The 14,273-nt window shown below is 49.7% G+C and overlaps 1 protein-coding gene across 1 annotated transcript in view; it reads left to right on the top strand.

Moving 5' to 3' along the window:
* Positions 1-7,507: 7,507 nt before the first annotated feature.
* The window catches only part of RRP7A (ribosomal RNA processing 7 homolog A), a 7,741-nt gene continuing 975 nt past the window's right edge, over positions 7,508-14,273 (top strand). Inside the window, exons 1-6 of the mRNA XM_042993432.1 lie at positions 7,508-7,594; positions 9,773-9,915; positions 11,492-11,617; positions 12,285-12,402; positions 12,824-12,921; positions 13,286-13,484. Coding sequence (XP_042849366.1) covers positions 7,522-7,594; positions 9,773-9,915; positions 11,492-11,617; positions 12,285-12,402; positions 12,824-12,921; positions 13,286-13,484 — 757 coding nt within the window. The 5' untranslated portion in view covers positions 7,508-7,521. The remainder of the gene's footprint in view (positions 7,595-9,772; positions 9,916-11,491; positions 11,618-12,284; positions 12,403-12,823; positions 12,922-13,285; positions 13,485-14,273) is intronic.

The raw sequence follows: 14,273 nt of genomic DNA, 5'->3' as shown, positions 1-14,273 counted from the left end.
CCTTTGAGCTGTCCTTTCTTAAAAGATGATGAGTGGCCTTGTGGGACTTGGCTCTAGAAAACAGGAATCGGCCTCTGCTTTCCTCCTCACCAGCTATGACCTTGCGCAGCTCCTCACAGGACTTGCCGAACCCCAGTTTCCTCAGCCTGGGACGTGAGCATGAGTCTGGGAGGCACCGGGCACTGTGCCTCGGTACATCCTGGGCCTGAAATGCCTCACTGGGTATCCGGCATCGTCAGCCCTGACATAGAATCAGGTCTGTTCATGGCGAACAAGAGAGCCCGAATTTGGTCTTGGTTTGAAGTTCAGCTCCTCAGCGAAATTGACCTTCGACCAATTACGCATTAGAAAGAAAGAAATTCGTTGGTGTGTGTGTGTGTGTGTGTGTGTGTGTGTGTGTATGTGGTAAAATACACATAAGATTTACTATCCATGTGTGAGTGTGTGCTTCAGTGGTGGTAGATACATTCACATTGTGCACCTGTCACCACCATCCTCCCCGTAACTCTTCATCTTGGAGAACTGAAAGGCTATTCACATGAAACAGCAACTGCCCGTTCTCCCCCGCCCCCCCCAAACCCTGGCAAGTATTCGTATACTTTCCGAGATTCTGACTACTCGCGTAGGTAGAATCCTGCAGTATGACTGGCTTATTTCATTTAGCAAAATGTCCTCAAGCTTCTGCCAGGTAGCATACATCAGAGTTTTCTTTTTAAATTGACGAATCCTACATGGTACGCGTATACCACATTTTTCTTATTGGTCTGTGGACCGACAGCTGGATTGCTTCCGTTTTGTAGCTATCGCGAAGAATGTTGCTGTGGACACGGGTATACAAATTTCTCTTTAAGACCCTACTTTCAACTTTGGGGGTCCATACCCAGAAGTGGAATTGCTGAATCACGTGGTAATTCTGTTTGTAATTTAAGGAACTGCTATTTCAGTTACCACAGTGGCTGTACCGTTGCACATTTTCACATGGTTTTATTATGGTATTAAAAGTGGAACAGCTCCTCTTCTGGAAAGGCGGGATGGGAAACTTACCTTTATCCTTTCCACTAAATACAGCCCTGGAAATTTTATTTATTTTAACGTTTATTTATTTTTGAGACAGAGACAGAGCATGAACGGGGGAGGGGCAGAGAGAGAGGGAGACACAATCGGAAGCAGGCTGCAGGCTCTGAGCCATCAGCCCAGAGCCCGACGTGGGGCTCGAACTCACAGACCGTGAGATCGTGACCTGAGCCGAAGTCAGACGCTTAACTGACTGAGCCACCCAGGCGCCCCAGCCCTGGAAATTTTATATAAAACAAGCATAAGCCTGAAAGGTGGAGAGAGAGCAGATTACCTGCACTGAGTTCCATGGATTTCTTTTTGCTTCACATCTCCCGGCCAGTGCTGGAGAAGCAGACAAAACCCCAAATAAGGGCCAGAATACGGATGGCTTAGCAAGACTAAAAACTCCAGCCAAACCACAGAAGAAACCACCCTGACTTTGCCAACATACGCCAAACTGGGAACCTAGGCTTCTCTCCTAGCTAGGCTGTACTGGGGACGCCCCCAAATTCCTGTTGGGGTGGTATCAGAGAAGGCCAGGCAGGGAGCTGGAACTTGCGGTTGGTGTCACAGGAGGCCACCTGAGAAATGAGGCCCCCCAGCCCCTCCCAACCAGGGTGTTGTAAGCAGAGGTGTGATGGATGATGGAACTCACCCCCCAAAGTAGTAACTGGGAGGCGCTCCCACCCTGGGCATCAGCAGACATCAAGCAAGGAACCTGAACCTGGCAGTAATTAAGTGGTGCCTTTCCATCCCTATCGGAGGGGGTGTGCTGTAACAAGATGAAATGGGATTCAGTCTTCGTAGCAACCCCAAGTGTCCATGTTTCAGTCAAAACTCACTCCTAGAAAAGGTCAGGAGAATCTCAAAGGGGAAAGGACAACACTGAGATGACAGAGATGTTAGGATTCTCTGGCAAAGATTCAAAAGCAGCCATCATAAAAGCGTCAACAAGTAATTGTGAACACACTTGAAATAAATGAAAAAAAAATCGGTCAGCAAAGAAAATCGAAATCATTTAGAGCTGAAAAATGTAATTACTAAAAAAGAAGCAATGGAGGAGAAATCCTTGAAGATAAAACAATAGAAATTACCAAATCTGAACTCTGAACAGAGAGGAAATATACTTAAAAAAAGATGGTGGGGGCACAATGGACCGATGGTACTATAACAAAAAATCTAAAATCTGTGTCATCATCAGTACCAGAAGGAGAGAAGAAAAATCGGGGCTGAAAAAGTAGTTGAAATAATAGCCGTATACTCCCCAGAAATGGCGAAAGGTTTAAACCCATAGATTCAAGACGCTCTGAAAATCCCAAACAAAATAAGTCTAAAGAAGTTAACACCAAGAGTCATCATAGCCAAACTTCTGAAAAGCCAAAACCAAAAATTTTTGGGGCGCCTGGGTGGCTCAGTCGGTTGAGCGGCCGACTTCGGCTCAGGTCATGATCTCGCGGTCCGTGAGTTCGAGCCCTGCGTCGGGCTCTGTGCTGACAGCTCGGAGCCTGGAGCCTGTTTCGGATTCTGTGTCTCCCTCTCTCTGACCCTCCGCCGTTCATGCTCTGTCTCTCTCTATCTCAAAAATAAATAAACCTTAAAAAAAATTAAAAAAAAAATTTTAAAGCAGCAAAAGAAAAATGACACCTTATCTATAAAGGAAGAACAATGTGAGTGACAAGTTTCTCACCAAAAACCATGAGATGAGAAGAATGTGGTGTATCTTTCACAGTGTCCAGCAAAGAAAAATCTCAGGGATTAGGGGGAACTTAGACATTCTCAGATGAAGGGAAACTAGGGGAATTGGTTGCCTGCAGGCCTACCCTAAAATAATGGCTTTAAATTTCTCTAACCTTAAAGGAAAAACTGAAAAAGGAGGAGCGCCTGGGTGGCTCAGTCAGTTGAGTGTCCAACTTGATCTCCGCTCAGGTCACAATCTCACAGTTCGTGAGTTCAAGACCTGCACCGGGTTCTACGCTGACAGTGCAGAGCCTGCTTGAGATTCTCTTTCTCTCCCTCCCTCTCTGCCTCTCTCTCTCTCTCTCTCTCTCTCTCTGTGCCCTCCTCTCAAAATAAATATTAAAAATAAAATTAAAAATTAAAAACTAAAAAGTAAAAGAAGGAAACTTTGTCTCTCTAGAAAGGAAGTGAGAACAACAGAAATAGTAAAACTATGGGTAAATAAAAATATCTTTCCCATGAGTTTTCTAAATTGTGGTTAATGGTTGAAACCAAAATTATAATATTGATGTACATAGAGGAAATGTACACAGAGGAAATATTTAAGGCAATTGCTTTATAAACGGGAAGACGAGAGGGGAATAGAGAGGTTTCTACACTTAAAATGGTAAAATGTCAACAAAAATATACTGTGGTAACCAGTATATATGATGAGATTCTTAGAACAACCACTCAAAGAAGATAATACAACCAAAACACTACAGATGTAAATATGTAATAAATAAATAAATAATAAGTAAAAAGGATTGGGGCGCCTGGGTGGCTCAGTCAGTTAAAAGCATCCTGACCTTTGGCTCAGGTCATGATCTCACAGTTTGTGAATTCAAGCCCTCGTCGGGCTCTGTGCTGACAGCTCAGAACTTGGAGCCCGCTTCGGATTCTGGGTCTCCAATCTTCTCTGCCCCTCCCTCCTTCTCAAAAATAAGTAAACATTTTTAAAAATACAAAAATAAAAAGGATTTCTTTAAAAATGTTCAAGTAACCCACAGGAAGGCAGAAAAAAAATAAAATGGGAGATTACATAGATCACTAAGATCACTAAGTACGGTGTATCACATGTAAATGGTCTAAATATATCTATTGAAAGGTTGGCGAAGTGGATGAAAGAACATGACCTAACTATATGCTTCTGCAAGAGATTCACTTCAAATATGACAATATAAGGTTGAAAGTAAAAGGACTGAAAAGTACATATCATACAAGTAGTCCCCCAAAAGCAATTATATAAGTATCAGATATATTAGACTTCAGAGCAAAGAAAGTTACCAGAGACAGAGGAACATTATATGGTGAGAAAAAGAGTCAATCCACCAAGAAGATATAATCTGAAATATGTATTTACCAAATAACAGAGCTGCAAAACGTGTGATGCTAATCTGGTAGTATTGAAAGAATAGTAAGTCCACACTTGAAGACTTGAACACCCCTTGCAACAATAGAACTAGACAGAAAATCAGCAAGGATGTAGAACTTAACACCATCAACCAACAGGATCCAATCAACAAAGACTATTCCACCCAATAGCAGAAGACACACTCTTTTCAAAACCATGGGACATATACCAAGGTAGACCATATCCTGGCCCAAAAAACAAATCTCAACAGATGGAAAAGAATTGAGATCATACAGTGTGTTCTTTGGTCACAATGGAACCCATAATCCCCGGGTTAAAAATTGAAAGTGTTTCCTCTAAGACCAGAGACAAGACAAGGGCGTCTGCTTTTACCCCTTCTTTTTTGTGGTTGTTTTGGGGTGTTTTTTTGTTTGTTTGCTTGTTTATTTGGTTTTTTTTTGTTTTTTTTTTGTTTTTTTTTTTTGCTTTTACCAGTTCAGTTTAACAGTGCACTAGAGGTTCTAGCCAGGGAGTTTGGGGATGGGGGGGAGGAGTGGGGGAGTTCCAGAGAAAATCGTGCAGATTGGAAAGACAAAAGGAAAATGATCTCTCTTGGTAGATGACATGGTCTTTATACAGAAAATGCTAAGGAATCCATTGAAAGACTACTACAACTAACAAACGTAGTAATGTTGCAGAATACGAGATCAATCAATATACTTACAACGAAAAATCTTAAAATCACCTTAAGGGGCACTTGGGTGGCTCGGTCGGTTAAGGGTCCGACCCTTGATTTTGGCTCAGGTCATGATCTCACAATTCGTAGGATCAAACCCTGCATTGGGCTCTGCCCTGACAGCATGGAGCCTGCTTGGGATTCTCCCTCTTTCTCTGTGCCCCTCCCCTGTGCACGCACACACACTCTCTCTCTCTCTCAAAATAAATAAACTTAAAATTTTTAAATGAATGAGTAAATAATCTTATTAACATGGGGTGGGGGTGTCTGAGTGGCTCCGTTGGTTAAGCATCCAACTCTTGATTTCAGCTCAGGTCATGATCTCAGAGTCTTGAGATCAAGCCCCCCATTGGGCTCTTCACTGAGTGTGGCACCTGCTTAAGATTCTCTCTCTCCCTTTCCCTTGACCCTTCCCCCACTTAAGCACAAACTCTCTCTCTCTCTCTCAAATAAATAAATAAATAAATAAATAAAATCACACAGAGATACCATTTTAAAAAATCATATTAAGAAAAATAATTCCACTTAGCATTGAATCAAACAGTAAAATAGGATAAATTTAACAAAATAAGCGTAAAACATATTCTGAAAACTCCAAGGCATTGTTGAAAGAATTTAAAGGGATTCTGAGTAGCTAAAACAGTCTTGAAAAAGAGGAGAGTTGAAGAACTCACACTTCCTGATTTCAAAACTTAACTATAAAGCTACAGTAATCAAGACACTATGGTACTAGCATAAGGATAGACATACAGACCAATGGAATAGAATGGAGAGTCAAAATTAAAGCCTCATATATCTGTCCATTAAATTTTCAACACGGGTGCCAGACAATTCAGTCAGGGAAAGAACAGTGTTTTTAACAAATGGTGAAGACAACGGATACTCTCAAAAAAAAGTTTAACTTCATCGAAGTTAAAATCTTTCATGCTGTAAGGAATACCTTAAAGAAAGTGAAAAGGTAACCCACAGAATAGGAGAGAATCTTTGCAATTCATATATTTTATGAGGTAATTGCATCCAGGAGAGATAAAGAACTCTTACAATGCAACAATGAAAGTACAAATAACCCAATAAAACATGAGCAAAGACTTTGAGTAGACATTTTTCAAAGTAAAAAAAGATACACAAATGGCCAATGAACACGTGAAAAGGTGCTTAACATCATTAATCATTTGGGAAATGCAAATCAAAACCCAATGAGAGGGGTGCCTGGGTGGCTTGGTTAAGCATCTCACTCTTGATTTCAGCTCAGGTCAGTCAGGATCTCACATTTTGTGAGTTCGAGCCCCAAGTCAGGCTCTATGCTGACAGCGTGGAGCCTGCTTAGGCTTCTCTGGCTCCCTCTCTCTCTCTCTGTGCCTCCCCTGCTCGCTCTTTCTCTCTCTCTCTCTCAAAAATAAACATTAAAAAAACAACAACAACAATAAGATGTCTCTCTACATCCCCTAGAATGGCTATGATCAAAATATAGGCATAACAAATAATGGCGAGGATGTGGAGAATTTGGAAACCTCATGCTCGGCTGGTGAGATTTTAAAATGATGCAGCCTTAGGAAAACAGTCTGGAAGTTCCTCAAAGTTAAACATAGAGTTACCATATGATCAAGAAATTCTACTCCTAGATATATATCCGAGAAAAATTAAAATATGTCTGCACGAAGTTGTATAGAACATTTCACGGCAACATTATTCACAATAGTCAAAAGTAGAAAAACCCAAATGTCCGTAGACAGATGGATAAGCAGAATATGATCTATACGTACAATGAAATATTATTCAGCCTTAAAAAGGAAGGAAATTCTGAGACATGCCACTACGTGGATTAATCAAGAAAACATGCTAAGTGAACTAAGCCAGACACAAAAGGACACATATTGTATGATTCCATTTATATGAGGTACCTAGCTAGAATAGTCGAGTTCATAGAAACAGAAAGTAGAGGGGCGCCTGGGTGGCTCAGTCGGTTAAGCGTCCGACTTCAGCTCAGGTGATGATCTCCCGGTTTGTGAGCTCGGCCCCACATCGGGCTCTGTGCTGACAGCTCAGAGCCTGGAGCCCGGTTCAGATTCTGTGCCTCCCGGGCCCCCTTCCCATGAGCCTCCCGGGCCCCCTTCCCACCCCACCCCCACCCCCGGCTCTGCCCCTCCCCTGCTCATGCTCTGTGTCTCTGTCTCTCAATAATAAATAAACGTTTAAAAAAATAAAAAAAAATAAAAAAATAAAACAAAACAAAATAGAGGGGTGGTTACCAGGGGCTGGGGGAAGGAGGACACTGGTAGAGTTTCAGTTTGGGAGGATAAAAAATTCTGGAGATGGATATTGAGGACGGTTTGCACAATAATGAGAACGTATTTAATGCCACTGAATTGTACACTTAAAAAATGGCTAGTTAAAACGGCCAACTTCAATGGGGCTTCCTTTGCCATTTCTGGAATGGATGGATGGTGGCGTTCCAACCTCATCCGGACCTTTACTCGAACGTTTACGTGCTGACCTTACTCAGAGCGAACAAAGGTTGCGCCCTTAACGTACTAGGGCGGGAAGGCGGGCCTGGAGCCAAGGGGGCGGGCCCGCACGCGGCGCCGTCGTCATGGAAACGGTCGGGCTCCGAGCGCCAAACTGCAACTCCCAGCGGCCCCCGCAGCTTCCGGTTGGCAAGATGGTGGCGCGCAGGAGGAAGCGTGGGGCCCGGGGCTCCGAGCAGGGGATTCCGAGCCCGCCCGGGTATTCAGGTGAGGAGCTGCGGGTCCGGGGATGGCCAGGCTTCTCCGGGAGTTGGCTCGGGAGGCGGCGGTGGCAAGGGGACCCCGGGAGCGGCCGCGCTGTTGGGTGTGAGTCCCGGAGGCCCCGAGGTCCGCGAGCTCGATGCTGCGCCCTGCTTGCGTCTGGCGGCGTTCTCCAGGGATGAGCCCATTTGGGGCAACGCTTCCCTTAGGTAAACAAACCGATGTCTGTCCACACTCTTCCCCAGGACAAACCCGTGTCCGTCTTCACACCTCCACCTCCCCCGCCCCGCAGGTGAGCCCAGCCACTTCCTGTCATCTCTTTGCAATTCCTAGTCTGGCCCCTGTCAGCCCTCACCTGGCTGTGCCCTCCTAATCGGTTCTCATGCTTCTGTTCTTGCCCCTGCGTACCGTTCGCCCAGGTGCCAGGATGTTCTTTCTAAAGTCAGACAGAAGTAGTATTTTGCCTCACAGGCTTACTTGTGTTTCCATACCCACAGAACTCACTCCAGTGGTTTTACGAGTCGGCACCTAAAACAAAATCCAGACTTCTTACGTTGATTTGTGTGGGCCCCCACCCCCACCCCCATGTTCTGGCTCGGCTGACCTAAAGCTTGTTCTGTTCCTCTGAGACAACAAAGTCTTTACATCCTCAGGGTTTGTGCACCTGCTGTGCCCTCCTCTGCCTCACACAGCTGTGCCTTCTGGCTTTAATGTCAGTTCCTCAAGGAGGCCGTTCTGATGGCCTGTCTAAAGGCCTCTGCCACCCGACCACCCTGCACTGTTTTCCCCTTTCTTTCATATTTGATAGAATCTTGTTCCGTGCTTTCTCGTTGATTGCCATCTCCCGCTCCCATGGGAGCTTCCTGAGCACAGGTACTGTGCTCTGAAGAAGGTGGTGAGAAGAACAGAAAACAGTCCCTAGCATTACAGGAATGTCAGCGATTATCCAAATGATCACACAGATGGAGGCTTAGAGACCATGAGAGGTGTTGGCAGGGCACAGAGCAGGTGGTTCTAACTTGGCATGAAAGGCTCTCCATGGAAGTTAAAGCCTGAAGGATAGGGGATGCCAGGGTGGCTCAGTTGGTTAAGTGTCTGACTTCAGCTCAGGTCATGATCTCACAGTTTGTAAGTTAGAACCCCGCATTGGGATCTCTGCTGTCAACATAGAGCCTGTTTCAGATCCTCTGTTTCCTTCTCTCTCTGTCTCTCCCCCATTCGTTCTCTCTCTCTCTCTCTCAAAGTAAATAAACTTAAGGGGTGCCTGGGTGGCTCAGTTGGTTAAGCATCTGACTTTGGTTCAGGTCATGATCTCACGGTCCGTGAGTTAGAGCCCCGTGTCGGGCTGTCAAGCTCAGAGCTGGGAGCCTGCTTCGGATTCTGTGTCTCCTTCTCTCTCTGCCCCTCCCCCGCTAGTGCTTTCTCTCCCAAGAATAAATAAACATTTTGGGGGCGCCTGGGTGGCTTGGTCGGTTAAGCGTCTGACTTCGGCTCAGGTCATGATCTCACGGTCCATGAGTTCGAGCCTCGCGTCGGGCTCTGTGCTGACTGCTCAGAGCCTGGAGCCTGTTTCAGATTCTGTGTCTTCCTCTCTCTCTGCCCCTCCCCCGTTCATGCTCTGTCTCTTTCTGTCTCAAAAATAAATAAACGTTTAAAAAAAAAAAGAATAAATAAACATTTTTTTAAATCTTAAAAATAAATAAACTTAAAAAGAAAACCTGAAGCACGGGTGGAGGGAGGAGAGTTGATGTTTCAGGTAAAGGGAAATGTGTGAGCACAGGTGAAGTCTGGGCTTCCTTGAGGAATAGGGAGAAGGTGGAGTGGCGGGCCCACACAGTGGTTGGGGAAAGAGGGGATGGAAAGAGGTGAAAGGTGGTCAGGATCTGGCAAGGCCTCCAGCCATTGTCGGGATTTTGGTGTTGACCCCAAGAGCCGCAGGGTTTGAACTCCCCTCTCATTTCGCTCCCCACCTGTAATAATTGCCTGTTTACATTCTCTCCCCCACCGGCTTGGGAGCCCCTCCTGGGCAGGTTCTCTGTTCGTTCACTCTCCCAGCCTGCACAATTCCTGCACAGGCCTTGCCTAGGGGAAGGGCTCAGTGATGGAATGGATAGACAGAACTAGAAAGGGACAGCCTGAACTTGATTTTCACGCCATCCACCCCTGCCCCCATTTCCCGTCCAGCCATCCCGATCAAGTTCTCGGAAAAGCAGCAGGCTTCCCACTACCTCTATGTGAGAGAGCACAGAGTTCGAGAAGGCACCAAGTCGTCCTGGCCTCAGAAGCGGACGCTTTTTGTCCTCAATGTGCCCCCATACTGCACAGAGGTGAGCGGGTGTCTGGGAGGGAACCTGTAGCGCTGGCCAGGAGTGCCAGGCAGGGCTGGGCTCCCACTGGCCTTCACCAAGTCCTCAGTGGTGAGTTGGAAGCATCTAACTGAAGCCCCAAGGGAGAATCTAGAGGTCTGCCTCTGTCTCTTGATAGGAAGTGGCTTTAAAAAAAATTTTTTTTTTAAGTAATCCCTACACCCAACATGGGTCTTAAAAACTTACCACCCTGAGATCAAGAGTCACACTGGACCAAGCCAGCCAGGTGCCCCGGAAATGGCTTTTTAAAGCTGTGTTTTATGGGGCACCTGAGTGGCTCAGTCGGTTGAGCTTCTGACTCTGAGTTTCGGCTCAGGTCTCATGATCTCGTGGTGCATGGGTTCAAGCCCCACATCAGGCTCCACGCTGGCAGTGTGGAGCCTGCTTGCGATTCTCCCTCCCTCCCTCTGTCCCTGACCCCCCAAATAAATAAATAAACTTTAAAAAAAGTTAAAAACTATAGTTCTGAGGAGCTCAAAGCTTCTTACTATTACCCAGAATTGTTTGAATTACATGTTTTTCCCTGATTATAAAAGTGATACATCTCCGTAAGAAAAATATAAAAGTACTTCTCAGTCTATCCAGACATGAACTTTCTTTCACAAAAAACAGTCAAGTTTTGCCTTCCATAACTTTATAGAAGAGAAACTAAGGGAGTTGCTGGATTTTAGGTGAATTGGGATTCAAAAAAGAAATACTGATTTCTAAAAGATTGTTCTAGAGAAAGAAGCAGAGGAGAGGGCGTCATTTTTTACCTTTTCCTGAACCGTATTGTGTATACAGAGAAGGGCCTGGGCCCTAGCGCACAGCTCGCTCCATTTCACAGACGGAACACCCCGTGTACTCAGCACCCAGAAACCGAACATGACCTGAGCCCAAGAAATCCCTTCATGCCCCTCCCCCCGCCCCCCAACGAGGGTCACCGCCAGCCTGAGTCCAGCAACTACAACATTGATTTAACTTCAGTTTTAAACGGCTGCTGTGGGGAGGAAAAGTTAGCCGGTTGTCTCCTAAAATCAGAATGTTCCGCATAACCCCGAAACGTCCTCACCTATTCTTGTAATAGAACCTGGTCCTACTTTGGGGATCACTCACCCAGAGAAATTGGTAGGGAAGGACTGATCTTTCAGCGAGATGGCCTTTCAAAGTGAGGAAGCCCTTTCAGGGACAAACCAAACCCCCTCCTGGGCATGTGCTTCCAGCAAAGCCCCAAAAGGCTTATACCTGGATTCTGTCTCGTACTCTGCCTCCTTCCTCCCACGTCCCCTGGCCAGCGGCACTGCGGTTTTCTGCTCAGAGTTTTGAACGTGAAAATTCACAAGATTGACGTCATGGGCCACGGGAGGCAGGATTGGGACGGTGCCGAGGAGGATGTGGTTTGCCCGGGCCTGTGTGTGCGCCCCCCTCGTTGGGCACACATGGACTCTGAGACCCCGCCCCCAGTGGTGCTGCCCTGGGCAGAGGGGGTTCCAGAAGGCCCTGCTGCCTCTCATGCCGAGCTTCCCCCCTCCCCAACCCCCTGCCCCCGCTTCGGCAGGAGTGCCTGGCCCGCCTCCTCTCTCCCTGCGGCCCCGTCCAGTCTGTGGAGTTACAGGAGAAGCCAGACCTTGCTGACGGCTCAGAGGAACCAAAGTCCAAGTTTTTTCAGCCCGCGCCCATTCGGGTAGGCATTCAAGTTCTGCGGTCTGCTCGCATGGGGCGTGAGGTGGGGCTGGGACAGCGTCCGCGGTGTGCGTGGGGCGGTGGTGGCAGGGTGACAGCAGGGCGGCTGAGCGGTCCCCGTGGTCCTAGGCCAGTCCTCGCTCGTGTGGTTGAGGATGCCTGTTGGGCAGACGGCGCCCTGCTCCTTTCCCTGCATCTGCCACATCCCTTAGCTTCTTGCCTAGCTCTTCCCAGCATCCTGGGGGAAAGCCTCTCTGAGCTCCCGAAGTCCGCCGAAGTCCATTCCTCCCTAGGCCCCATGGCCTGGTCTCGTTTCCCCTTGAGGAAACGTGAGGCACCTGCTCCGGGCATAGCGCGTGTGAACTGGTGTCCGCCCGTGGTGCTTGGTGAGCTCGCTTTTCACAGAGTCCCTCCCATAACTGGGAGGAAGGTCCCGAGTGTCTCACCTCGCCTGGGTCGCTTCTAGCACCAGTGGGAAGATCAGGAGCGTGGCCGTCCCTCCCCAGGATTACAGATCACTTTCTGCTTATCTTCGTGGCGGAACAGCCCAGCACACATCCCCTGGTCCAGCAGCAAGTCAAGCTGAGGGCAGGTGGCATCCCTGGTGCTGGGTGACTGGGAGGACGGGAAGGGCCCTGGCATTCTGACCTCTCTCCTTCTTCCCCCAGGGGTTCCAGGTAGCCTACGTGGTGTTCCAGAAGCCAGGTGGGGTGTCGGCTGCCTTAGCCCTGAAGGGCCCTTTGCTGGTCTCGACAGACAGTCACCCTGTGAAGAGCGGCGTTCACAGTCAGTACCGCGGCAATGTCGGGCACCTCCGTCCCGGGCCCTGGGTTGGCGGGGAGGTGCTGTGGGGGCCGTGCCTGCTGCGTGTGCCTGGGAGGCCTGGGCCTGGCACTCAGGGTGGCCGGAGGTGAGGGCCCAGCTCGCCGCCACTAGACTCTTCTTAGCTCCTGAAGCTTGGGCCACACGTCGCCATCCTCGTGGCCTGTGGAAGAACATCCTGACTGGGGGGCGCCCGGGTGGCTCAGTGGGTTAAGCGTCCGGCTCTTGATCTCGGCTCAGGTCTTGATCTCAGTGTTGTGAGTTCAAGCCCCATGCTGGGTATGAAGCCCACTTAAAAAAAAAAAAAAAAAAAAAAGATCCTGACTGGCTGGCCCTGAGGGATCGGGCCTGAGGAGGCCCCGTCCCTCACTCCTTTCTCCCTCAGAGTGGGTCAGCAACTACACAGACTCGGTGCCGGACCCTGAGGCCTTGAGGGTCGAAGTGGACACGTTCATGGAGGCGTATGACAAGAGGATAGCTGAGGTGGGGCTTCGGGAGGGGCGGCTGCGCGGCCACAGGGAAGGAGGTGTCGTGGGTGTTGTGTGTGGCTCCTGAGGAGGAGGGGCGGTGGCAGCCTGTCCCGGTTACTCCTCTTTTCCCTTCTGAGTCCTGGGTCACCTAGCTGGGTGACCTCTAGTCTCCAAGTGGTCTGTGGAAAACAGTCTGAGGGAGGAGGCAGCGTTGGCACCCCTGTGCTCCCCCGTCCCCCCGTCCTTAGCTACCGGGAGGGAGAGGGCGCAGCAGGTGGTGATGTGTGCCCGGGGAGGTTCCGGGCGCAGGAGGGAGAGAGCCACGAGAGGAGGGCGGGTCCCAGGCGCCTGCCCATCACGGGGTCTGCTCCTTGCAGGAGGAGGCCAAGGCCAAGGAGGAGGAAGGGATTCCGGACGAGGAGGGCTGGGTGAAGGTGACGCGCCGGGGCCGGCGGCCGGTGCTACCCCGGACGGAGGCGGCGAGCCTGCGGGTGCTGGAGAGGGAGAGACGGAAGCGCGCCCGCAAAGAGCTGCTCAACTTCTACGCCTGGCAGCACCGAGAGACCAAGATGGAGCGTAAGGAGCGCCCCGGGCCCCTGTGCTTCAGCCCCGCTTCCCTCAGGGCCCGGCCCGGCCCGTGGCCACTGCTGCCAGCCGCGGCCGGAACTCAGAGATCTGGAGGGCGGCCAGACCTGGGTGCGGGGTGGGGGTGTCCTTGGGCACAGACTTCCCGATAGGCTCTGGAGTTGGGGGTCCCAGCCTGCAGCATCCCCCGTGGTGGTCCCCTCGTGGCTCCCCAATGGCAGCTGTGGGGGCCCTTGGGTTGCTTAGAGGCTGCAGAGCCCTGAGCAGTTGGTGCCGGAACCTGTCAGCCTCCAGCAAGGGGCCATGTGGCAGAGGGTGGATCTCAAGTGCTCACCGGGTGCAGAGAGGGCCACCGTTGGATGTGATTGGGGGGGGGGGGGGGTGGGTCTCGAGTGAGCACCGTGCGTGTGTGTGTGAGTGAGAGAGAGAGAAAGAGTGCGCGTGGGCGCCATGTGTGGGCAGGGGGGGCCCACAAGGAGAGTGTTGGGGTGAGCGATCGCCTGTGGTTGACTCATGGCCATGACGATGCTGAGCTTGCTGCCGTGGCCCCTGATTCCCCTGCTTGCGGGGCAGCTGCCCGGGGGCCCGGGGGAGAGGGTGCTGGCCCTGGCCCTGGCCCCGGCCTCGGCAGGGGGACGAGCTCTGCGGCAGGTGGTAACCTGCCGCCCGGCACACCGTGCCCTCCCCGGCCTCACTGCTGCTCCCCACTGTGTCCTGCACCCCCGCTCCTGCCCTTTTGTCTAGATTCACCGACGGCGGGCCTCTGCCAGCCCTCCCTCT

This window comes from Panthera tigris, chromosome B4, assembly GCF_018350195.1.
Source record: "Panthera tigris isolate Pti1 chromosome B4, P.tigris_Pti1_mat1.1, whole genome shotgun sequence".
NCBI lineage: Eukaryota > Metazoa > Chordata > Mammalia > Carnivora > Felidae > Panthera > Panthera tigris.
The sequence above is the reverse complement of the archived record's forward strand: the minus strand, read 5'-3'. Positions and strand labels throughout refer to the sequence as shown.